This window comes from Chinchilla lanigera, unplaced genomic scaffold (genome assembly GCF_000276665.1).
Source record: "Chinchilla lanigera isolate Chin_1 unplaced genomic scaffold, ChiLan1.0 scaffold00015, whole genome shotgun sequence".
Taxonomy (NCBI): Eukaryota; Metazoa; Chordata; class Mammalia; order Rodentia; family Chinchillidae; genus Chinchilla; species Chinchilla lanigera.
This window is the reverse complement of record NW_004955416.1, coordinates 14,316,247-14,338,647: the sequence shown is the minus strand read 5'-3', so window position 1 is coordinate 14,338,647 and position 22,401 is coordinate 14,316,247. Positions and strand designations below refer to the sequence as shown.

At 53.6% G+C, this 22,401-nt stretch overlaps 2 protein-coding genes across 3 annotated transcripts in view; both read left to right on the top strand.

Moving 5' to 3' along the window:
- Positions 1-10,398, top strand: part of Znf592 (zinc finger protein 592) — a 37,097-nt gene extending 26,699 nt beyond the window's left edge. The window contains exons 4-9 of the mRNA XM_005381492.2: positions 3,886-4,062; positions 4,280-4,439; positions 4,531-4,818; positions 4,997-5,109; positions 5,425-5,560; positions 6,794-10,398. Of these exons, the coding sequence (XP_005381549.1) occupies positions 3,886-4,062; positions 4,280-4,439; positions 4,531-4,818; positions 4,997-5,109; positions 5,425-5,560; positions 6,794-7,318 (1,399 nt within the window). The 3' untranslated portion in view covers positions 7,319-10,398. The remainder of the gene's footprint in view (positions 1-3,885; positions 4,063-4,279; positions 4,440-4,530; positions 4,819-4,996; positions 5,110-5,424; positions 5,561-6,793) is intronic.
- A 5,413-nt stretch (positions 10,399-15,811) lies between these two features.
- Positions 15,812-22,401, top strand: part of Alpk3 (alpha-kinase 3) — a 43,006-nt gene continuing 36,416 nt past the window's right edge. The window contains exons 1-2 of one of the 2 annotated variants that reach the window (XM_005381489.1): positions 15,812-15,983; positions 20,734-20,772. In XM_005381489.1, coding sequence (XP_005381546.1) covers positions 15,853-15,983; positions 20,734-20,772 — 170 coding nt within the window. In that variant the 5' untranslated portion in view covers positions 15,812-15,852. The remainder of the gene's footprint in view (positions 15,984-20,733; positions 20,773-22,401) is intronic. The other variant, XM_005381491.1, reaches the window with a different exon arrangement.

The window sequence follows — 22,401 nt, the reverse complement described above, 5'->3', positions numbered from 1 at the left end:
TTTTTGAGACAGGGTCACACTATGCCATTCACACTGGTCTTGAACTCACTTTGTAGTCTAGGCTGGTCTCGAACCCCCAACGATCCTCTTGCCTCAGCCTCCCCAGAGCTGGGATTACAGGCATGCACCACTATGCCTGGCTTTTTTGCCCAATTTAAAAATTGGGTTGTCATATTGTTATTGAGTTATAAGCATTCTGTGTATATTCTGGACATAAGTCCCTTGTTATATACATTTGTAAATACTCCTTCCCAGTTTTTGGCATTAATGTTGTTTAGTAAATTCTAAAAAGATAGATATGTTCCACTTTACTGAGTTCTACAACAGAGTTTTACAATATTATTTTGTTTTACATTATTTTTGCATTTTCTAAGAGATAGTGTAAAAGCCAGACATCATATACGTATATCATTGTGCAGTGGATATGTTTTACATTTATTTATTGATTGATTGATTGATTGATTGATTGTCTTTTTGAGACAGGGTCTAACTATGCAGTTCAGGCTGGCCTTGAGCTCACTTTGTAGCCCACGCTGGTCTCGAACTCACAACAATCCTCCTGCCTTTGCTCTTGAGTGCTGTGACATTATATATATTTTAGAATTTTATATGTTCTGTTCTTGTTGGTAATCTGGGAAGTAGCAGTGATGTCATAAGGAAAAAAAGTTTAGACTGGTTTTACCTTGTTTTCTTTTTTTTTTTTTTTTTTTTTTTTTTTTTTTGTTTTTCTCGGGTACCAGGAACCGAACTCACGACCTTGTGCTTGCCAGGCAGGCGCTTTTTGCCGCTGAGCTAAATCCCCAGCCCCCTTACCTTGTTTTCTTTTCTTTTTTTGAGACAGGGTCTCACTATGTAGTCCAAGCTGACCTTGAACCTATATAGCCCAGGCTGGCCTCAAACTAGTGCAGTCCTCCTGCCTCAGCCTTCTGAGTGCTGGGATTATAGGCTGCTGGGGTGACAGGTGTGCGCCACCATGCCCAGCATTGTCTTCTTTTTCCTTGTGCTTAGAGCCCTTGTTGACACTCTGTGCTCCTCGTGGGGAGTCAGGACGTGCAGGGTGCGGGGTGCTCTGAGGTGCCCCTGTCTTTTGGTCTGTTTTCTGGCCTCCATTTGTGAAAGATCTGTCTCCTTGTTTTTTATTATCTCTAATTTTGCTCTTTAAATTACTTATATTTTTTGGTCTCATATAAGAGAAACCATGGGATATTTAAGCTGTGTGTCTGATTTATTTCCTTTAACGCCATTGTCTCAGGGTGTATCCTTTTTCCTACAAGGACTTTTAATCATGGTATTTTCTTATTTGTGACCATTAGCAGATTTAAATGTCTTAGGCTGTGTTCTCTTTCCTGAAACTTTACATATTTTACAACATGCAATTATTCTACAATGGTTTAAAACTTTCTTTTAAGAAAAGCAGTCAGGGCCGGGGATATAGCTCAGCAGCGTAAGCGCCTGCCTGGCAAGCTTGAGATCATGAGTTCAATTCCCAGTACCAAAACAAAACAAGAAAAGCAGTGAAAGGTCATGTCACGAGTTTGGATTCTTCTTCAGTGTGTACACCCAGAGGGTCAGCGCTTCTGGAAGCATGTGTCCTTTTACCACTTGTGTTCCTACTGTGGATGCAGTTTCTTTTTTTTTTTCTTTCTTTCTTTTTTCTGTCTTTTTTGAGGCAGGGTCTTGCTATGCAGTTCAGGCTGGCCTTGAGCTCACGTTGTAATCCAGGCTGGTCTCAAATTAACTACGATCCTCCTGCCTCAGCCTCCTGAGTGCTGGGATTACAGGCAATTTCTCAAAGAACATTTACCACATCAAATGAGTTTGTAGTAGCATGTGAGAGGAGTATATTTATATTGTTTCTTCAGGAACTTAGTCAAATTGTCCAAATAAAGCTACATAAGAGAGAGAATCATTTTACATATATCAAGTGTACTGGGCCACTTTGGATGAATTTGGAAACGTGTGGATTTTTTCCTCCCTGTCTTAATTCGTAGCCGTGTTGGTGAACCTATGGCACGTGTGCTGCTGCTGCAGACCGTTTGTCACTGAGCGCTCTGAAAGGTTTGCTATCATGGCCTTCATCTAGCATGGAAGCACTTGTGTGTAGCAGTGCGTGTGTGTATGCTTTCTGAGTATTGAACCCAGCTCCTCAAGTTTCACTGTCTTGTTTTTTGTTTCATGGCAAAGAAAAGAAAATAAGTAGCTTATATAGAAATTTTGTAACTTAGAGCATGTACAGACAGTAATGAGTCCTCTGAAGAGTTCACTGCCGGCAGCGTTCTGGTTCTGTGCACTACCCCTCGTTGCTAATAGCCTGCAGAGGTGCTCCTGTTGTCCCATACCACTCAGCCCCCACTCGTGTAAGGAAGAAACAGGATTGGAAGATTCTGGGATGATTTACAGGGATTGTGAAATTCACTAATAAACTTATAATAAAGTTAATATTCAGGAATCAAAGACTTTTTACGTGAAATCTTGTCCTTTCTTTTTTTCTTTTTGAGACAGGGTCTCCTTGTGTAGTTCAGGCTGGCCTGAACTTACTGGATAGCCCAGGTTGGCCTGGAACTCACTCCTGCCTCAGCCTCCCAAGTACTGGGATGGCAGGTGTGCACCACCACACCTGGCTTGTCCTTTCTTTCAGTAGAGCAGCAGCCTCTCTTCTGATACCTACTGGACTGTTAAGGTCATAGGGGCAGGAAGCATTGGAACAAAAGGCACATAAAGAGCAGGGACAAGGAAGGTGTTTCCTCTGGGAGGGGGACCTGTGTGTGTTTGCCGCAGGGAGAAACACTTAACTCATGAGAAGCACCGGGAACCTTGAGGATGCCAGTGGCAGGGGCTGGCTCATCACACCGAGAGAACAAAGTTTGTAGAGATGCTTTGAGGTTGAAAAGAGTTTCATGTGACCTCAGTTTCAGAAAAGTGATTTAAGATAGTTCTTTATTCATATATTACAAAAATATGTATCTACCAAACAAAACTCAGAAGAAGATATGGATTGGTAGGGAGAAGAAATAAAAAGTTCAGCTGGGCATGGTGGCACATACCTGTCATCCTAGCTTCCTGGGAGGCTGAGGTAGGAGGATCGCAAGTTCAAGGCCAGGGGCAACATTAGTGGGACCATGTCTCAAAACAAAGCAAGTACAGGGCCGAGTATGGTGGCGCACACCTATAATCCCAGCACTCGGGAGGCTGAGGCAAGAGGATCCCTGTGAGTTCAAGACGAGCCTGGGCTACAAAGTAAGCTCAAGGCCAGCCTGAACTGCATAGCAAGACCCTGTCTAAAAAGACAAAACAAAAACGAAAACATGCTGAAGAGGTGTCACAACAGTTTAGAGCCACACCTTCCGGAACAGCACCAGCCATGTGTGGCTTTTAAGTGCTTGAAGTGTGGCCAGTGTCCATCTTCACAGCGGGTGCCCTGGATGGTGCTGCTGTCTAGTGCTTCTTCCTGGGCTCTGAGTTTTGTGGCTCCATCTGATTATGCTGGAAGTGCTTCATTCCCTGGCTCCCGGTGTCTGGCTGCTTGCTTGGCGCCAGCCTGGGGAAGGTAGAGGCCTTTGTAGTTCTCTGCATTTCTGCAGTGGGGCATGACGTTAAGCTGTGACTGTGGTCAGTGAGCAGCCTCCTCCTTTCCAGGATTCTGGTGTACAGAAGGCTATCCCCTGGACAGTGGGAGGAGGGTTCTTTGCTGGCGTGGCACTGGACTGCAGGCACCTTGGGTGTCCACCCTGTGCCAAGCTGCACAGGCATGCTCAGGATGTGGTGTGGAGGAGGGAAGCCTCCACATGTGACCAGGGACAAGCCTCAAGGTGGCTCTGCCCCGCCTCTGTCCCGCTTCTCCAGCAACAGCACCTCTGGGTCTGACACCTCACCTCTCTCATCCAGGTGCATCCACTGTGGTGTTGTCCATCTGACCTTGGCCTTGCTGAAGAGCCACATCCAGGAGCGACACTGCCAGGTTTTCCACAAATGTGCATTCTGCCCTATGGCCTTCAAGACTGCCAGCAGCACAGCAGACCACAGTGCCACCCAGCACCCGACCCAGCCCCACAGACCCTCCCAGTGAGTGCAGCGAGGAGCGGCCCCGGGGGCTGTCGGGATGGACCGGGATGCCGAGGCTGGTGGCCAGGCCTTGGAGTCTGCTGACGACGCCCCGAGGCAGGCCCTCAGCGGGCTTTCTAGGCCCTGCTCTGGCATGGAGAAAGCAGAAAAGGGGTGGCGGGTCTGTGATTCTTCCAGCAGTCGTGGTCACCTCATGCCCTGGGACTTGTCTCATTAGGCTCATTTATAAGTGCTCCTGTGAGATGGTCTTCAACAAGAAGAGGCACATTCAGCAGCATTTTTACCAGAATGTCAGCAAGACACAGGCGGGCGTCTTCAAGTGCCCCGAGTGCCCGCTCCTGTTCCTGCAGAAGCCGGAGCTGATGCAGCACGTCAAGGTGGGGCGCTCAGGGCAGGAGTCCGGGGGTCTGGACTGACGCTGGACCTCTTGCCCCTCACCCAGTCAGTAACTGCTCTCCCCATCCCCAGAGCACCCACGGTGTTCCCCGGAACGTGGACGAGCTCTCCAGCCTGCAGGCTGCAGCAGACCCGTCCTCTAGCCGTCCTGGCTCTCGAGTGCCCATGGAGTCCCCTGCTGCTAGTGTGGCTGCCCGAGGCAGCTCCCTGTCCTCAGGCCGCTGGGGCAGGCCGGAAGCCCATCGTAGAGCTGAAGCCAGGCCCCGGCTGAGGAGTACAGGCTGGACCTGCCAGGAGTGCCAGGAGTGGGTTCCCGACCGAGAGAGCTACGTGTCCCACATGAAAAAGAGCCATGGGAGGGTAAGTGTGGCTGCATAAGCTGGGCTTCCGTCCAGTGAGTGTAGAACTGCTGATATGGCTGCTCCTAGGGCTCTGGTGTCTTGGGCAGGGTGGGTGTCCCGGCGCTTGAGGGCATCATCTGAGAAGATTCCTTCCAGAATGGCCTGGTTCTGACCTTGTGACACGTCACCTCCCCTAGACGCTGAAGCGATACCCATGTCGGCAGTGCGAGCAGTCCTTCCACACCCCCAACAGCCTGCGCAAACACATCCGCAACAACCATGACACCGTGAAGAAGGTCTACACGTGTGGGTGCGTATGCTGGGGGTAGCTGAGGGCCTGGTGGCGCTGGTGTGCTCCCCGCCTCACTCCAGCCTCAGCCAGTCCCAGCGAAGGGCCCTGCAGTGTAAGAGGGCCACGGGAGTGTGACTGTGTTCCTCCCGGTGACTGTGCCGGTGCCGTGGGATGTACTTGGCTCTTTTAAACTGGGGCCTCTGGGCAGGGAGAGCAGGGAACGAGGCCACGGCAAGGACCAGAGGTCAAGTGGGCGGGGTCCTGACCTGCGCTGGCAGGCACGTGGGGAGCCTGCAGCCGGGTCTGACCTGCGGCCTTGGCTGTGTCCTGCAGGTATTGCACCGAGGACCCTCCCAGCTTCTCTCGGCCCTCCCTCCTGGAGAGCCACATCAGCCTTATGCACGGGATCAGGAACCCTGATCTGAGCCAGACGTCCAAAGTCAGACCACCGGGCGGACATTCTCCTCAGGTGAGCTGCCTGCTGGGCTGCAGCTGGAGAGGCGTGAGAGGGCAGGGCCGTGGAGCGCCAGCGTGGCCACTTCTCCCAGCACGGTCATTCTACTCTTCTGTGAGACCCAAGAGCCAGCACCCTTGCCACTGTGACTCCCTGCTTAGACACGGGCCATTCTCTGTGGACCCTGCAGTGCTTTTATGTACATTGTCCTGCCTCAGCCTCATAGCAGGGCAGCTTAGCTTGTCAGGTGGTGCTGGACTGAGTTCCCTCCCTGCCCCACACGACATGGGAAGAGCTAGTTGTGGAACCTGCTGTCCAGGCCCCTGGCCTGTGACCACATCACCGCCACATGTGCTGTCTCTTTCCCGGGAACGCTGGGAGCAGCCTGCTCTCCCTGTCCCAGCAGGCTCATGCCAGCCAGTAGAGGGCTGCCTGTGGGCCGGGAGTCCCTGAGACTCAGCTCCTCAGAGCTGCTGGCTGCCCTCACGCACAATAGCCAGGTATCAGTTGATTTTTTGGCATCAGTCCCTGAGAAGAATGCAGCTCCACCCCATCCTCCAGTGAACACACCCTGCCCAGCACCCTGCTTCCAGGGCCCGTTCCTTGCAGAGCTCTGGCCTTGGGCATAAAGAAGTGTGTTCAAAGGGTTCGCTGCAGTGCCATGGTGGTAACATCTGGATGAAGCCTAACGCTGGCAGTGGGGACCTCACCTCCATAGTGGGCTGGTGCTGCTGTCAGGAGAGCCCACCCTGGGGGCCTGCACTGTCAACTAAGACTGCAGGTGACTAGAAGTGTGTGTGGCATGTGGCCACTCAGTAGAGGACAGTAGTTTTGTGTACACACACATATGCTTTCTTAGACAGTGAGACCCTGACAATGGAGTGCTCTTTGGAGAGAAGCTAGGGAACAATAAGAGGGCCTTAGTGTGCTGTGTGCCCCGTGCCCCATATATTTGGAATTCATGCCACAAGTATCTGTGACATTAAAAAACAACGAGCTGGAGGCCAGGCAGGTCAGCTCACACCTGTCATCTGGTGGAGGATGGCAAGTTCCAGGCCAGTGTGGCCTACAGAATGAGGCCCTGTCTCCAAACAAAAACCAAACCAAACCAAACCAAAACCACAGAACTGGAACCGACCGAACCAAAGCCGTGTTTAGAGCTAGGTGAGCCAGTCTGAGTGGTGCCATTGGGCTTTTGGTGGTGGTGACCGTGTCTGGGGGCTGTGCTCACACCCTCTCTCCTTCCAGGTAAACCATCTGAAAAGACCCCTCAGAGCATCAGGGGATTCTCCGGGCACCAGCAGTGGCACGGCTGTCCCTCCCCCGAAAAGGCACAAATCCCTCTTTCAGTGTGCAAAATGTACCTTTGCCACCGACTCGGGACTGGAGTTCCAGAGCCACATACCTCAGCACCAGGCAGACAGCTCCACGGCCCAGTGTCTCCTCTGTGGCTTGTGCTACACCTCTGCCAGCTCCCTCAGCCGCCACCTCTTCATCGTGCACAAAGTGCGAGAGCAAGAGGAGGAGGAGGAGATGGAGATAGTGAAGGTGAAGGTGGAGGCATCCGAGCCAGAGGAGGGCTCTGGGGAGGAGTTGACCATGGAAGCGAGAGAGAATGGACTGGAAGAATGTGCCGGTGGGCCTTTGTCAGCTGACTCGGAGGCCAGGGGACCACTGGGCCTCGGCCTGGCAGAGGACCGGGCCCAGGATGCGCAGAGCCAGCTGCAGGCCTCTCAGGATCAGGACAGCCTTGCACTGTCCCCTCAGGTGTGACCTGAGGCTTGGCAGTGTATGTGGCCGGAGTGCGGCCCCGATGTCCCCCACTGCCTCACAGACTGAGGGAAGGCAAAGTCTGTGCCCTTGGGAAAGTGGCCACTCTGCTCTGAGCTGCGATGTGCTGAGGGTCCCCAGCCACAGGAAGGGTGGGGTTGCCCAGGACCCTCCTGGCTTTGAAATCGCCTGTGTTATTTATGGCTTTGTGCTGCTTTTTGGTACCCACCTCTCGGTCTATGTCCTTCCAACCCCAGGCTGCTTATGTGGCCCCACCCCAGTGCTGTCAGCTCAGCTGCACCCCAAACCCTGGGCCTGTGCTCGTCTGGGAGGTCCCCACTGCTACCTTCAGCCGGAGGGCCTCTCAGAACCTGAGAAGGAGGGGATGGGGCTTAGTGCAACACAGTCCCTCGGGGAGAAAGCTCCACCAGGTCAGGCTTGGCAAGAGCCCTGGGTCACCTTGCCCTTCCTTCCTGTCTTTTCTGGTTCTTTCCCTCAAAAACAGTCCTGTGAACTGTCACACTGGCTTCTCGTGTCTCTGTGGGTGGGAAACGAGCATACCTTTGCTTGGAACTGGGGACAGCAGGAGGTGTGGTGGAGGCAGGCAGGTTTGGAGAGCCAGGCCCCTTGAGAAGGCACTGCAGGTCTGGGTCTTTGCTCCGTAGCTGTCCTGCCGTCGCTGACAGCAGGGTTGGGCACACAGACGGGGAATGTGTGTGTTCTTGCTCCTGTGCCATTAGAGAGGCTGCTGTCCTGGCCGGCCAGCCTCTCCTCCTCTTGGCTGCACTCATGTTGCTCAGACTATATTTCAATAAAAACTCTTCTTACCATGCAGGCAGGCTCTTGTATTCCTCTCCAGGTCAGCCGCCCTTCCTTGTTCTGCCGAGGCCCTTCCCGCTTCTTGGCTCTCTGGAGGCTTCAGGAGCAGGGTCCGACGACCAGTGCAGAGTCGCCTCACAGGCCTGCCCCGGGTGGGTGACGAGTCTTCTTGGGTGTCTCCCTCTTGCCCGCAGAGGAGTTTGATGCTTGTGCAAGCCCTTTATGGGTGATGGGGTGGAGAGGAGGAGCTCTGTCCTTTTCTTGCAGCATTAGAGACCTCACTGTTGCCTCTGCCTCAGGGAACTCAGTGTGACAAAGCCAGGAGCAGACTTGGGGACAGAGATGGGGCTGCCCTGGCCCTGGGGTTGGCCCTGGGGTTGGCCCTGCAGGTCCAGTGCAGCCCTGGGAGCGGTGCTCACTGTGTTCTTAGAGGTGATCTTTCATGGGAGGCATGAGTAGCAGTTATAAATTAAGTCAGATAAATATGTTTGACCTTTTCACAACTGAAAAAAAGGTACCAGTTTTTTCTCCCTGTATCAAATGCCAGATTGTTAGTGAAATGTTAATGGCAGCGGGAAAGGTTGGTGCCGCCTCAGTTCCTGAGACTCTGGCATCTGTAGCATTTTTGATTGCTCTTCCTGGCAAGGCTGCCACTCCTTACCCACCCACCTGCCCCCAGCTGCCAGTGGAGCTGGAGCCAGAGCTGGAGCCAGAGCCAGAGCCAGAGCCAGAGCCAGCCTCAGACGCCAGAGCCAGCCTCAGATGCCAGGTCCAGTCACAAGAGCAGGCCCGGTGGAGGTGCAGAGGGGGGCGTGCAGTGGGTGGCTAAAGCCCTTCCTGCCCAGAAACTGGTGGCCAGGGATAGGCAGAGGAGGCAGGGAAGTCACAGGCTCAGCCACCTTTCCTGAGCCCACACCTGTCCCGTTTCTGGGGTGGAGGACAGCCAAGCTGCTCACCAGGACCCGGGCTCATGGCCTGGGTAGCCAGCTCTTAGCAAGCCCCAGCCACACAGGTCCCTCCCTCCTGTGCAGTCCCTCCTGGGCTCTTATGAGATCACTCATGTGCCACCTCTTTCCGATTCATAAAGCATGTGAAGGCGGAGAGGCTGTGCTCGACCTTCACGGTTGGAGGTGGTGCCCACCCGCTGCTGCTCACCCAGGGATGCTTATCAGCTAAGCACTGGCGGAGAGCATCACCTCTGTGATTTAACAATTGTAATGTTGTAGTTTAAGCCCTGCTCACACGCCCAGCATTTTGCTAAAACTTTCTGGTGACACTGATCCTTACGAAGATCTCAGTTATCCTCCGTTTTACAGAGAAGATGGTGGAAGCTGGGATGGTAAAGGACAGACGTATCGGGTGCCGCCTTGAGCCCGCCGAGCCCTCAGCTATCTTAGTGGCTGCAGTTGCTTTGGCTGCCAGCCAGCCCACCCATTGCCCAGAAGCCCACTCTTCTACTTCCCAAACATTTGCGGTATCCCGCAAGTGCCCAGTTCTCTTTGGAGACCTTTTGTGCCCCTTTACTCCTGGAGGGGCCTGTGCGTCATCCCTGCTGGAGCAGCACCATCCCAGGACTAGTCACTTTCATTGGGGTTTCCTTTGCCATTTGAAGACCATTGTTTTTGAGGACTGTCCAGAAAAGTGTTCCCAGTCTAGCATCTTCTGACCTCGTCTGCTTCACGGTGTTCCGAATGGGTGTGCTGTTGTGTGTCAGCAGCAGAGGCCTTAACTGCCAGCGAGAGCTCTCCTGATCTAGTTAAACAGATGAGACCCTCACTACCATTTAATATGCTCTGAGGCTTGACAAATGCCTGGTATTTGTTCTCCAACTGCTTTGTCTCTGTAAAATGATATGCTGATTACTATGAGCTAACTGTTGTAGAAAGAATTTTGCCCTTATGTAAACTGTTTGGTTTAAACAAAAAACAAAAAAATCTTAACAGTTGTGGCCCTGTGAGTCCCACACTTTGCCTTCCCCAAGACTAAGGAACCTCCGTCCTGTTCACCACTGTCTGTTCAGCATCCAGCAGTTCCCTTTATTTTTTGTTTTGAAAAATTAATACATATACATGGTAAAACATCCAACATACGAAAAAGCATACAATAAAAAGTAACCTTCCAATGGGAGTCAAGCTCCAAAGCCCTTGTCTAGTTAATCGCTGCTATCTGTATCCTGTGTATTCTTCAGAGCAATTCTATGCATTTACAAATTTTTAAATATGTATATTTATATATCTATTTTTAATACAAACAGTAGCATTCTATACACAGTGTTCTGAGGCTTGCTTTCTTTCCACTTTTATAGTACTTGGGCAGTTGTTCCAACCACATGTACTGGCTCTGTGTGCCGGCTGAGGAGCTGGCGGCACAGGTCTTTGTGTGCAGCAGTAACTCACAGCAGTGTGTGGACGAGCGAGTGAGCGTGCGTGGATGCATCAGCCTGACTCGGAGGCAGCCACCAGTGCTGCTGCGGCTCACCTGATGGAGATGGGGCCTTTGCGGGGCTCACTTGCATGGGCCTGGGCTGCTCTCCCCCTTCTTGCCCCACAGGTGCCCTGGCAGCCACTGGAGGTGGGCGGCTGGAGGAGAGAGGGGGCCTAGGATCCAGCTCCCACAGATATGGTTTTCAGGTCCCCACTTCCAAGGCCTTTCTTAAAAGTGGGAAATAACATACCACTATTTATTGATTGAGTGATTGATTGTCTTTTTGAGACAGGGTCTCACTATGCAGTTCAGTTTTGTGGCCCAGGCTAGTCTCAAACTCATAACGATTCTCCTGCCTCAGCCTCCCGAGTGCTGGGATTACAGGAGTGCGCCACCACGCCTGGCCTACGTACCACTATTGGAGAAGAAGAAGGACACGTACTTAGGATCTTGTCCTTGTCCTACTGCAGTTTTCAGTTTTGTCTCCCACTTCCCAGTTTTCGTTCAGCACGTGCGGAGTGGAATTTGTGGTATAATTGTAGTAAGAGTTGTTGCCAGTGAACATTTCTGTGTCTTTATATGTCTGTTTTCAATACAAACAGCAGCAGACATAATCTCTTAGCCTCAGAACAATCCTACGACATACATACTGTTGTTATTCTTTATCAGACAATAAAATTGAGATTCAGAGTGGTCAAGCGGGTTCCTGCAGGCCACACCGCTAGCAAGGGTGGAGCTGGCTTCACAGTGGGCTGTGTGACTAACATTACACTGTCTCTGATTTCACACTCTAATGATTTCACTTACCGTCACCTCCTGAATAGTTTCTGTTTCTACCTAGCCTTCAAAATCATTTTCAAGTGTTGCACTCACTTCCATCATGGCAAGGTAACATAATTTACTTAAACCATTTCCTGTTCAAACTTCCTGCTTTACCAGTGAAGTGAAGTGTGATGGGCGTATAGCCTTTTACTTTTGTAGAATTATTTCCTCAGATGTGCTACATTCCTATTTTGTCCTGAGTAGTCTCAGTGGAGAAAGCTAACTGGGAGTCAGAGCCCCAGGTCCACATGCCGTGTGACAGTCACCTGGCCTCAGTTTTCCATCAAATGAGGAGGTTGGTTTATGTCTTCGCATATCTTTGCATTTTGTTTTGTGAGACAGTCTCACTTTGTAGTTTCGGTTCACCTCGAACTCACAGTGATCCTTCTGCCTCAGCCTCCCGAGTGCTGCGATTACAATATGTGCCACCACACCCAGCACTGTTTCTGTGTATCTTGAGCTTGGCCAGATGCTATTTTCTCATTCCTGTATGTGTTTAAAGTAGAGAAGACTTTCCCAAAGGCAAGAGTTGTACCACATTTTATCTTTTACCTACTTACTTTTGCCCTGGTTATATACAAAAACAGAGAAGATTCTCCTCTCTTGAGCAGTGTTACTTTTATTTGCATTTATTCTTATTTCAATTTGTATCAGATTTATGTTTTTTCAGCTCTTTTATGACCATTTGTTCTGGTTCTTGTCACGCCTTTCCAAATCTGAACTTTTTTTTTGTTTTTGAGACAGAGTCTCCCTCTGCAGTTCAGGCTGGCCTTGAACTCACTTTGTAGCCCAGGCTGGCCTCAAACTTGCAACGATCCTCCTGCCTCAGCCTCCCAAGTCTGGCAAGTCTGAACTATTGACAATTAATTCCTAACCATCTTCCAATCCTCCTGTCAACCAGGCATGTTATAGGACTACCTACGGCGGATGTGTTCTTGAGCTAGTGCATTGTGTCATGCACTGGCCTTTAAAAAAAATTTTTTTTAAAAAACCACTTGCAAATATTTGAGTACTTTTTAGTGCATGAATGCTAAAAATCAAACATTTCACTGATCATATGGAAAGTGGAGCTCAGAGTGGACGGTGAGGGCAGAGCCCCTCAGTGACAGTGGGCCTGTGGCACCAGCTTACTTCAGGCAGAAACCGGCCCTCTCCTCTCATCTGTCTGTGGCCACTGGGCAGGAACAGCCGTGCCCCTGCAGGCACTTTTCAGGACAAAGGGAAGCACAGCCCCGGTCACCTTCACGCTGGCCGGCTGACTCTCCAGGTCTTGTGCTTTTGGGCATTCAAGCTGACTGGAGCATCAGAGCTGGGGACTGGGGAGGATACCTGGGCAGCTCTATCCCTGAGTCCCTAATTCCCCTTCCAATCCAACCAGAGTCAGGAGTGGCTTCTTGTTGCCAGTAATCCTTTAATTGGTGTCCACTTACCCGAGCACAGCTGCGGCCGCATCTCCAGTCCCTGGACAGGAGCCTGCCAGGGTGGCTCGCCACCCTGGGGCTGAGGCTGTGCCTGCTTGGGAAGAGGCTCAGCCGTGTGAGCCAGAGCTGGGCAGTTCTTGGAGGAAGGTCAGACGGGCGTCAAGAGTGCTGCAGGTTGGTGGCACAAGGCAATAGCTTCCCATGTGTGGGCAGCACCGGCCGAGACTAGGGCTTTGTCTAGCTCAAAGCTAAAACTTTACTTTGGAAGAGTGGAAGCCGGGCGCGGTGGTGCACCCTCGTAATCCCAGCACTCAGGAGGCTGAGGCCGGTGATAGCCTTGAGTTCAAGGCCGGCCTGGGCTACATAGTGAATTCAAGGCCAGGCTGCACAACATAGTGAGAATCTCTATCAGAAAAACAACACCCCCCACAGACACGTGCACTCATGCGCACTCCTGCAGGAAGGAGTGGAATCAAGAGAAAGAAAATCAACTGGGTACCGTGGCACACGCTTGTAACCTCAGTACTCGGAGTGAGGCAGGAAAATCACAAGTTCAAGGCCAGCCTGAGCAACCTAGAGACTCATTGCATCTCTACCTCAAAAAGGGCTGGGGACGTAGCTCAGTGTGAAGGCCCTGGGCCAGGGGGGCAGCTGGAGGGGTACCTGGCACTTGGCGGTGTTGGTGACTGTCACTGAGCTGTCACAGGTCTGCAGAGGGAGTGATGCTACTATGTAAGGACATCCTCAATGACCTTTGACCCCAGGCCTGGGTCCCAGCTTGTAGAAAATCACCTCAGCACGAGTCGGCTTGAATGCCAAAAAACACAAGACCTGGAGAGTCAGCTGGCCAGAGTGAAGGTGACCGGGGCTGTGCTTCCCTTTGTCCTGAAAAGTGCCTGCAGGGGTACGGCTGTTCCTGCCCAGCTCCTGCTTGGAGGGGCTCCCGGTGTCTTGCTCCCACACCGTATTTTGTCATCACACCGCGTACAGTTGAAGTGACTATCTGCTCCCCACTGTGACCCTGGTCTATAGGGAGGGTGGGGTGAGCCAGAGAGGCCAAGGAGGAATGAGGGTAGGGACACAGAGGGCGGGGGATAGGTGTGGAGCTGCCTGGCGTGGGGCGGTAAGGGCGGCAGTGTAGAGGTGAGGCCTTGGTGGCACTTGGTGGGCTGCTGGAGATGAGGAGGATGGTCTTTGTGAGGACAAGGCAGATGGACCTGCTGCCAGCTGTCGGCTGTGTCATCGAGTGGCTGGGGTGGCACTCAGGGTGAGATGCTGTTGTTTTCATAAGTTCACCGGGGGACGGCCAGGGTGTGGTGGCTCCTGAGATCTGATAAATACTGGGGGACAGCAGGTAATGCAGGCCGTGCTCAACACTCCACAGGAGGCCCCTGCGACTTTCACTAGTGTGTGAGCCAGCTGGGCCGGAAGGGGAAGAAATGGAGCCTGTCACACACAAGGCGTGGTCACAGTCACCAGACATTGGGGTGGGGGCTGAGGTGACAGTGTCCTAGGGCCTCCATTGTGCTTGGACTGGTCACAGCACCCCCTGTTCTGCGAAGTACACCAAAGGTAGCCTGTGATTTTTCTATTACAAGTATCCAGTTTCCTTTGGGCCCCAGGAAGTGTGAAAACACTGAGGCTGAGGCAGGAGGATCCTGGGACAATGACATTCCCCTGGGGTTCATCTGCCCTTGTATTGAATAGCAATTGGTAGACTCTTAACTTAGTCCTCCTCAGAGGAGGAGGACCACTTTATATATCCTGACTTTCCTTGCTAGACTGTGAGCTCGGAGAGGAAAAATGTTATCCACCTTGCTGTCCCTGACTGCCTTGCCCCCTCATCAGGAACTTGGTTGAAGGCAGAGAAAGTTGGTTTGAAGAGCTGGGCATGGTGTGAACACCTATAATCCCAGCACTCTGGGAGGCTGAGGCAGGAGGATCACAAATTTGAACTCAATCTAGGCAATTAGTGAGATCCTGTCTCAAAATTTTTGAGAGTAGGAGAAGGAGGATATGTAGCTCAGGATGAAGGTCTAGGGTTTAGTCCCTAGTAACTGAAAAAGCAAAACAAAACAACAAAAACAGCAAGAAGCTAGGAATGATGGCTTAGGGTTAGCACTGGATGATAGGGGCAGAATTCAAAAAGACCTAGATGAGGAAAGGGGATGTGAGAGAAAGATGAGATTAAACGGAAAACCCAAGTAAATTCTTTTTGTTTTGTTGTCTTGTTTTTGAGACAGGGTTACCATATGTAGTTCAGGTTGGTGTCAGACTCACTTTGTAGCCTGAACTGGCCTCCAATTCTTGGTGATCCTCCTGCCTCAGCCTCCCTCCCCCTGAGTGCTGGGATCCCAGGTGTGCAGGAGGACTTCCTGGCACACAGATTCTGAGGAAAGTTGGAACTGCCACGTGCAAGGAGGCTGGGGACGAGGGGACACTGGCAGTGAGGTCACATTGCATTGGGGCCCTGTACTCCCTCCTCAGGGCAGGAAACTCCCACAGGAGGGGCTGTGTCTCTTCCCTGCTCCACTCCTGAATGTTCTGGTGAGAACTTCCCGTGGTGCCACTTGGGCCTGTGGGGGCCCATACGCCGGCTGGCCGCCGCCGCGGGGGGATGGAGTAGGAACAAGGCAGGCACTGTTAGGACGCGTGGAGGGCGGACATTGCCCGAAGGAGGGGCTGTGGTCCCCTTGGAGGACAGCAGCATTTGTACCCTCCTTGCTTTCCTCCCTGCCCCCCCCCCAGCCCCCAAATCCTGCCCCTCACATGTGGCGCACCTATCCCATCGTGCTTGGCCACGCGTCTCTTACTGAAATAAGGTGTTGCTTTGTTTTTTAATAAACATGCACTGTCTTTCTTGATCACCCCTTGTACGTTCCTGGGCTGTTCCCAATGCCAGCATGGCTTGGCCACAGTTGTAGTCTTGGTGGTGGCCGAGGGGTGGCAGGGAGGGGGGGAGGGAGGGACAGCAGCAGGTGACGCTGGGCTATAAATAGGGGCGGCCAGCCAGGCTGGGGAGGCAGCCGGGCGAGGCAGGCAGGCAGCGCCATGGGGTCGCGCAGGGTCCTTGGGTGGGGCGTAGGGGGTCGGGCAGGGGGCGACAGTGAGGACGACGGGCCTGTGTGGACCCCCAGCCCGGCCAGCCGCAGCTACCTGCTCAGTGTGCGGCCCGAGACCAGGTGAGTGGCGCTGCCCAGGGTCTGGGGGGCAACAGACGGTCGGGACGCGTCCCCTTCCTGCTCCCGGCCCACAGGCCAGAGGCCTGGCGCTCGGACTGGGCCCCAGCAGTCCCTGTGGGGGCCCCCCTGCCCCTTAAGGCCTGAGGGCCTCAGGGCTGAGGCCCCACAACACCCCAGAGAGGAGCTGGGCCCTATTTGGGGCGATGTCACAGGGGCCCCGGGCCTTCCTTATCTCCCACCCTGTGCGGGCCCTGGCTGTGGATTCCACAGGGAGCGATAAGAGGCCAGGGCGGCTGGAATTCCTGGGGCTGGAGGGAGGGCACAGGAAGGGGCTGGGGACTGACTGCCGAGTGGGGCCACCTCGCTCAGGGTGGGGCCGTCAACAGCAAGGAGTCAGCCTGCACCTTAAACAAGGTCCTCCTGGCCCAGGACTGGGTCTGGTGAGGGGAATGGGGTGAGGGTGGCGAGGGGCGGAGGGCTTGAAGCTCAGCGAGCCACGGCCGCTGGTATAGGGCCGGGCTGCGGTGTGGAGGGAGGGGAGAGCTGGGGGGCCCTTAGCTGCTCTTCTGAGTGGCAGACAGGGGAGGCGGCCCACGGGCCAAAGGCCGCACAGACGATAGGCGGCCACAGGCGTTCGCAGGCGCCAGGACACGAGCCACGCACCTTGCCACCAGACATAGGCTCCTGCCTGCTCCGCGCAGCTCAGTCCCCTCCCTTCCCGCAGTCCGTTTTCCCAGGGGAAATGTGACATTTGTCCTTCGGGACTGGCAGTATGTGTCCGGCCCAGCCTCTGGCTTGCTGGGTGTTATGGAAAAACCAACACTCCCGCCAGCCTGTTGAAAGCCCCCTCGCTCTCCACTCTCTGTTCATAAAAGAGCACAAAAACAGGCAGCAGGGACGCTCAGGAAAAGTCCCGGGCACTTCCTCATGGATTGGCTGAGTCCTGTTGACCTTGGAGTTGGAAAGGTTCAAATGTAACCGGAACCTGTTTCTGCATAAAACTCGTCAAATGATGTCACATGTCTGGGGCAGGGCTGAGGGCTGGTGTTAGTGACCGAGTCGGACTGCACCAGGCCCCCGGTGCCAGGAAAGAATGCCCCTTCACCAAGTGCGGGCTCTGCAGAGGCGCCGGCCTCACATGAGGACGTTGTTCCCGTCCCCTGGGAAGCTCGCCCCCCGTGGGCGCCTCCCGCTTGTCACAGTGCTTATCTGGACTTGGCCACCTGTGCCTGGCCTTTGTCAGTACGGGGGGGCCGGGAGAGGGAAGGAAGCAGGGTCCTCGCCCGCCAACAGCGGCGATGGAGGGGAGGGAAGAGGGGGCTGGGACTGGGCAGAACTCGGGCAGAACAGGGTGGGGCGTGGGCTGTGAGGAGTGAGCTGGGAGGGGACCCCAGCTGGCTGGGTGGCTGAGGGGCGTTTTCATGGCACCCTGGGTGAGCTCAAAGCAGTGTGCCCACCACAGGGCTGGAGGTGGGAGACGCAGCTGGCTTGAGTCCCCTTGGGGCGGCCTGGAGTGCCCTGAAAAGCTGTCTCTTTCCTCCTGGTATCTGGGGGGCAGCACACAGGAGTGTGCTTTGGCCTTGCAGTATTTCACTTCCAGTCAGCTGGCCAACACCGCCCCCCCGCCCCACGCACACCTTCTGAGGGACAAAGAGCCAGACTTGTTTGGTTCCTGGAGGAGCCTTTGGCCACAGAGGGAGACTGTGAAGGGGCTGCTTCGGGGAGCAGGCGAGGGTCGGTCCCCAGGGCTCTGCAGGTCCCACTTGTGCTGGAGGAGGCCGCGGAACAGTCTGAGCTCCCCCTGGAGATGGAGAGGAGGCCGAGACGGAGGAAGGGCTGAGCCCTCGCTATCCCAGGGTCCTCTCTAGGAGGCAAGTTCTGTCCCCACTCACTTTTGGCTCCAGTGTTTTCTGGCCCTATCTTTTTTCTGTTCATTTGTACTGGGGATTGAACCCAGGGCCTTCATATGGAGCTACATCCCTAGCTTCTTTTTATTTTCTAGTTTAAGACAGGTCTCACTAAATCATTAAATTGCCCAAGCTGGGTTTGAAGTTGAAATCCTCCTGCCCCAGCCTACCAGAGTGCTGGAATCACAGGCATGTTCCACCATGCCCTGTCTATCATGGAGTTCTTTCTTTTTTTTGTCTTTTTGAGACAGCGTCTCCCTATGCAATTCAGGCTGGCCTTGAGCTCACTTTGTAGCCCAGGCTGGTCTCAAACTCCCAGTGATCCTCCTGCCTCAGCCTCCTGATGGATGTCTGTGCAGGTGGCTGGGGTTCTAGAAGCCTTGGTTCTGGATCCAGACTCTACTTCCCCATATGCACCTTATCCCTCTGCCCATGACATCCGTTGGAGGGGTTTGCATTCCTGTGTCAGGGCAAGGGTATCTCAGTGCTCACCGAGGTCTGAGGCGTGCCTCAGCCCTATAGGAATTGGGGTTCAGGGAGGCTGGAGGAAGGTAAGGAACTGCAGCTGATGGGAAGCCCTTATGATGACCTGGCTTCTGCGGAACACCCTCATTTCATGATGGCCCTAGTCCACCAGGTGTGGGGGCCAGCGGGACTGTGATGTTGCTATAGACTGCTTTGAAACAACCTCTGCTCTTCTGCTTGGGTCAGGCAAGTTGCCTGGGGCTTTTAGGGAAACTGAGGCACCAGACCAGAGTTTTTTTTTTTTCTTTTCTTCTTATAATAAACAGGAAAAAGTTTTAGTTGGGCAGTACAGAAAGTAGCTTGAGGAGATGACAGAGATTAGGCTGGCCTTTAACAAAAAAGAGTAAGAAAACCAGGCGAGGGTGCGTCTTGAGGAGCCGAGGGTGCACTCTGCGGAGGGGGTCAGCCTGGCCCATGAACGAGGAGGGAGGATCATTTTATGGGTGGCTGCTGGGCCGGGGCCTGGGTGGCCATCATCTCAGTCCTAGGCCAGGACTTCCTCAGGGTTTTTGATGACCTGGATGTTTGCTCCTTATGAGGAGACCTTTTGTTCCTTCTGTGGAATGAAGGTGATGTGGAAAATTCTTTTTTTTCCGGCCTGTGCTAGTTGGACCTCACTAGCCACATTGAAATCATATGCGGCTTTATTTTATTTTATTTTTTGCAGTGCTGGGGGGTGGAACCCAGGGCCCTGAACGTGCTAGGCATTTGCTCCCTACTGAGTGACCTCCTGCCACATGAAGAACCCAGAGGCTTTCTACCCCAGCGTTTGATGCCAGACTGTGAGCCCTGAGAGGCTTTAAATAGGGGCTCACGAGTCAGTGGGGCCCTGGGCAGCCTTGCACCCTCTGAAGAACAGCATCTCCGTGGGCTGGGATTCCCCCGTCCCTGGGGCCTGACGGGGAGGCTGAGGGCAGCCATGAGACCTGATGAAGCTGGGGCCGGCGAGCTGGTCCAGGCCCTCGCCGCGGGCCAGGGAGCAGCGAACCTCCACCTTCCTCTCTAATAGGAAAGCTGACTTCCTCCTCCTTTCAGGGACAAAACCCGAACTCAGAGCAGAAACCTCACTGTTCTGAGGAAGCTTATGGTCAGGAGAGGACGGAGTCAGCCTGGGCTTTGGGACCAAGGGAGGCTCTGCCCACGCAGCCCCGAGGATTTCTAAAGTAGGAGCAGAGGCAGCTGCGCCCTTCGCGCCCTCTTTTCCCATTGTCTCTGGAGCGGCAGCTCCCTCTGAGGGGCACGGCCCCTCCTGGGTGACAAATGTGTTTTCACTTCCTCCCCTCTCCTCTCCCCCCGCCCCCCCCCCACTTCCCTTGTTTTCAGAGAACAGCTGTCCGTGCCCTCGCATGCCTCGCACTTTGCTAGGAGCCAGATTCGAAGGCTGGGTGGGTAGAAAGGAGGGAGGATTTTCCAAGCAGGGAGGACCAAAGTGAAGGCTGTGGATGTGTTCGTGCCAGTTAGGAGCAGGTCTGGGTGCAGCAGAAGCCGAGTGGTGGGAAGGAGAGAGAACCCCAGTTGTAGGGGGGCTGTGAGCAGAACAGGAAGGGCCTTGAGCGCCGAGTCAAGGCCAGGGGCGACCCGATGTAATAGCCAGCGGAAGACCTCCGCCTCCCGCGCAGAGGAATGGTGCGAGAAGAGGGTGAAGGAGCAAGGACTTGGTCATCAAATGTGGAGCCACGAGGCTCTAACTCAGAGGATGGCAGCAGGGACAGAGAGAAACGGGGAAGGCTGTGTGCTGATGCCTGGGTTTGAGCGGGAAGAGCCCAGGATGGCAAGTCCGGAGCTGGCCTCAGCGGGCTGAGCGCCTCCTGGCTCCCGCTGGATTAACTGCTCTGTCTTCCTTCCCCTGCCCCTCTCCTGGCTGGTCTGCCTCGCTCCTTAACTGTACTTTAACCCACTAATGGTGGGTGTTGTCCCGCACCTGTCAGGGGATGTCCAGGAATGTGGCTCCCTGTCTCCCAAAAGGCGGGGAGCTGGCGCTGGGCTGGAGCTGCCCGGCCGGCCCCAGGCCCCCTCGAGGGGGCAGATCCAGGTGCCCGAGGCGCACCTTTCTCAAAGCATAGCCCCAGCCTCCTTCCTGCCTAACCCTTTTTCTGGACTCTGCTGCTTTTAACCAGCTTTTGGTTTCAGAGATATTGGTGTCCGATGGGGAGGCTGCTTGCTCTCTGGAGCAGGCCAGCTGGGACAGCTGGGCCCTTTTAATAGAAAGGCTTCTGGGCCCCAGATGATGGCAGATTAATCCTTCTCGACTTGTTGATTTCGCCTTCTGGTCTCCCTGCTTTTCGGCCTAATGATTCCATTTGCTGTCTCTTGCTTAGCTTACCAAGCAGCCGGTTGTCTCACCCCAGCTCTGGAAGGTAAACGCACTCTGCATTCCATTCTGTTTCTCTGACTGCTTTTCTCATGGGCCTGGGCCCCGAGGGGCCGCTGGGTGACGGCTGTCACACTAACCGGCTGCATGGGGGGAGGGGAGGCGGGGGTACTCACGTGCACATGGGTCTGCAGGGACCAGGGTGACACTTGCATGGCCTGCCGGGAAGGGGCACAGGGACTCAGGAAGGGACATGTGGGCAGGGGTCCCTGAGATGCCTGCGATGACATCTGTATGCCATTGGACAGGTGCCACAGGGACAAACAGGGGGCCACCAGTCACATGACCCATCTCTTCCTCTCCTCAGCTGTCATGATTTCTGACCACTTATCCAGGCCTGGCACCTTAGCTAGCTCCTCATCATGGCCCCTGCCCTTTATATTTTCCCCGTAGCCCCTCCGTCTCCATTTCCCTCTTCTTTCTCTGAGTCTCCTTTCCTTTCCTGCCTGTCCCTGCCTGTAGACCATGGAGTCTATAAGACCAGACAATACCACACACCTGGCCTCTGCGTTAGTGAATTCCCGAACCCTCTGAACAAGCGGCAGCCAAGGTTTGCGGTTGAAAGCCTCCTCTTGCCTCCCAGGCTGGGGACAAGGCTCTGCCCCTGGCTGAACCAACTGTTACTATCAAAGTGGGGATATTTCCTGGCTACTTCCCACCACAGTTTCTTCACGCAGAGGAAGATTTCTGAGGCTAACGGTTTCTGATAGCTCATCACCTCCACAGGCAGGATCAGCCCCCTCCGTGTCCTTGAAGAGCATGAACACGGAGAAAACTTGGTCCTGGGTGGCCCCCAGGTGGAGGAGGATTCACCCCCACTGGCTCAAACTGGAGACCATTTCCAGATGTGCGTGGCCCTCCTGGCTTTCTAGGGGACCTGGCAGAGCACATCCATAACTGGGTGGTTTGGAAGGAGGGACTAAAGGCTGTGGGATGAGAAGAGTGACACCCTATGAGACAGGACAGTGTGCCTAGCAACTCTCACTGTCCCCCAAATGCTGTCCAAGTTGCTTCCTCAGAGAGAGGGCCTTCTTTCCTCTAGCCCCACTGTGCCTGTGGTTTCCTGGCCTAAACATTGTTTATCATACAGCTTAGGACCGCATACAGAGATCTTCGGGTTTAGAGGATAAGTGTTCTTTTCCACTTAAAAGGAGGCTGAGCCAGGAGGATTGTTGGGAGTTTGAGGCCAGCCTGGGTATATAGTGAGAGCCTGTCTCAAAAAAAACAACCAAACAAACAAACAAACAGACAAAAAAAAAAAGAACAGAGAAAAAAAGCAACTACCAATTGTTTTATATCTAACAAGAGCATTCGTCTCTGCAATTTTTTGGGGAGGTAATTTCTTTGCTTTCTCACTTATCTAGTAGTTGAAGTGATTTTTTAAAAATTTCTTTCTTTTTTAATGTGGTACTGGGGATTGAACCCATGCTTTCACACATTAGGCAAGTGCTCAACCACTGAGCTCTACCTCCAGTCCTTTTTAAAAAAATTTCAGATAAGGTTTTGCTAAGTTGCCCAGACTGGCCTCGTATTTGTGATCCTTCAGCCTTAGCCTCCCAAGTAGCTGGGATTATAGGCATGTGCCACTGTGCCTTGCTGCTGAAATGATTTTTTT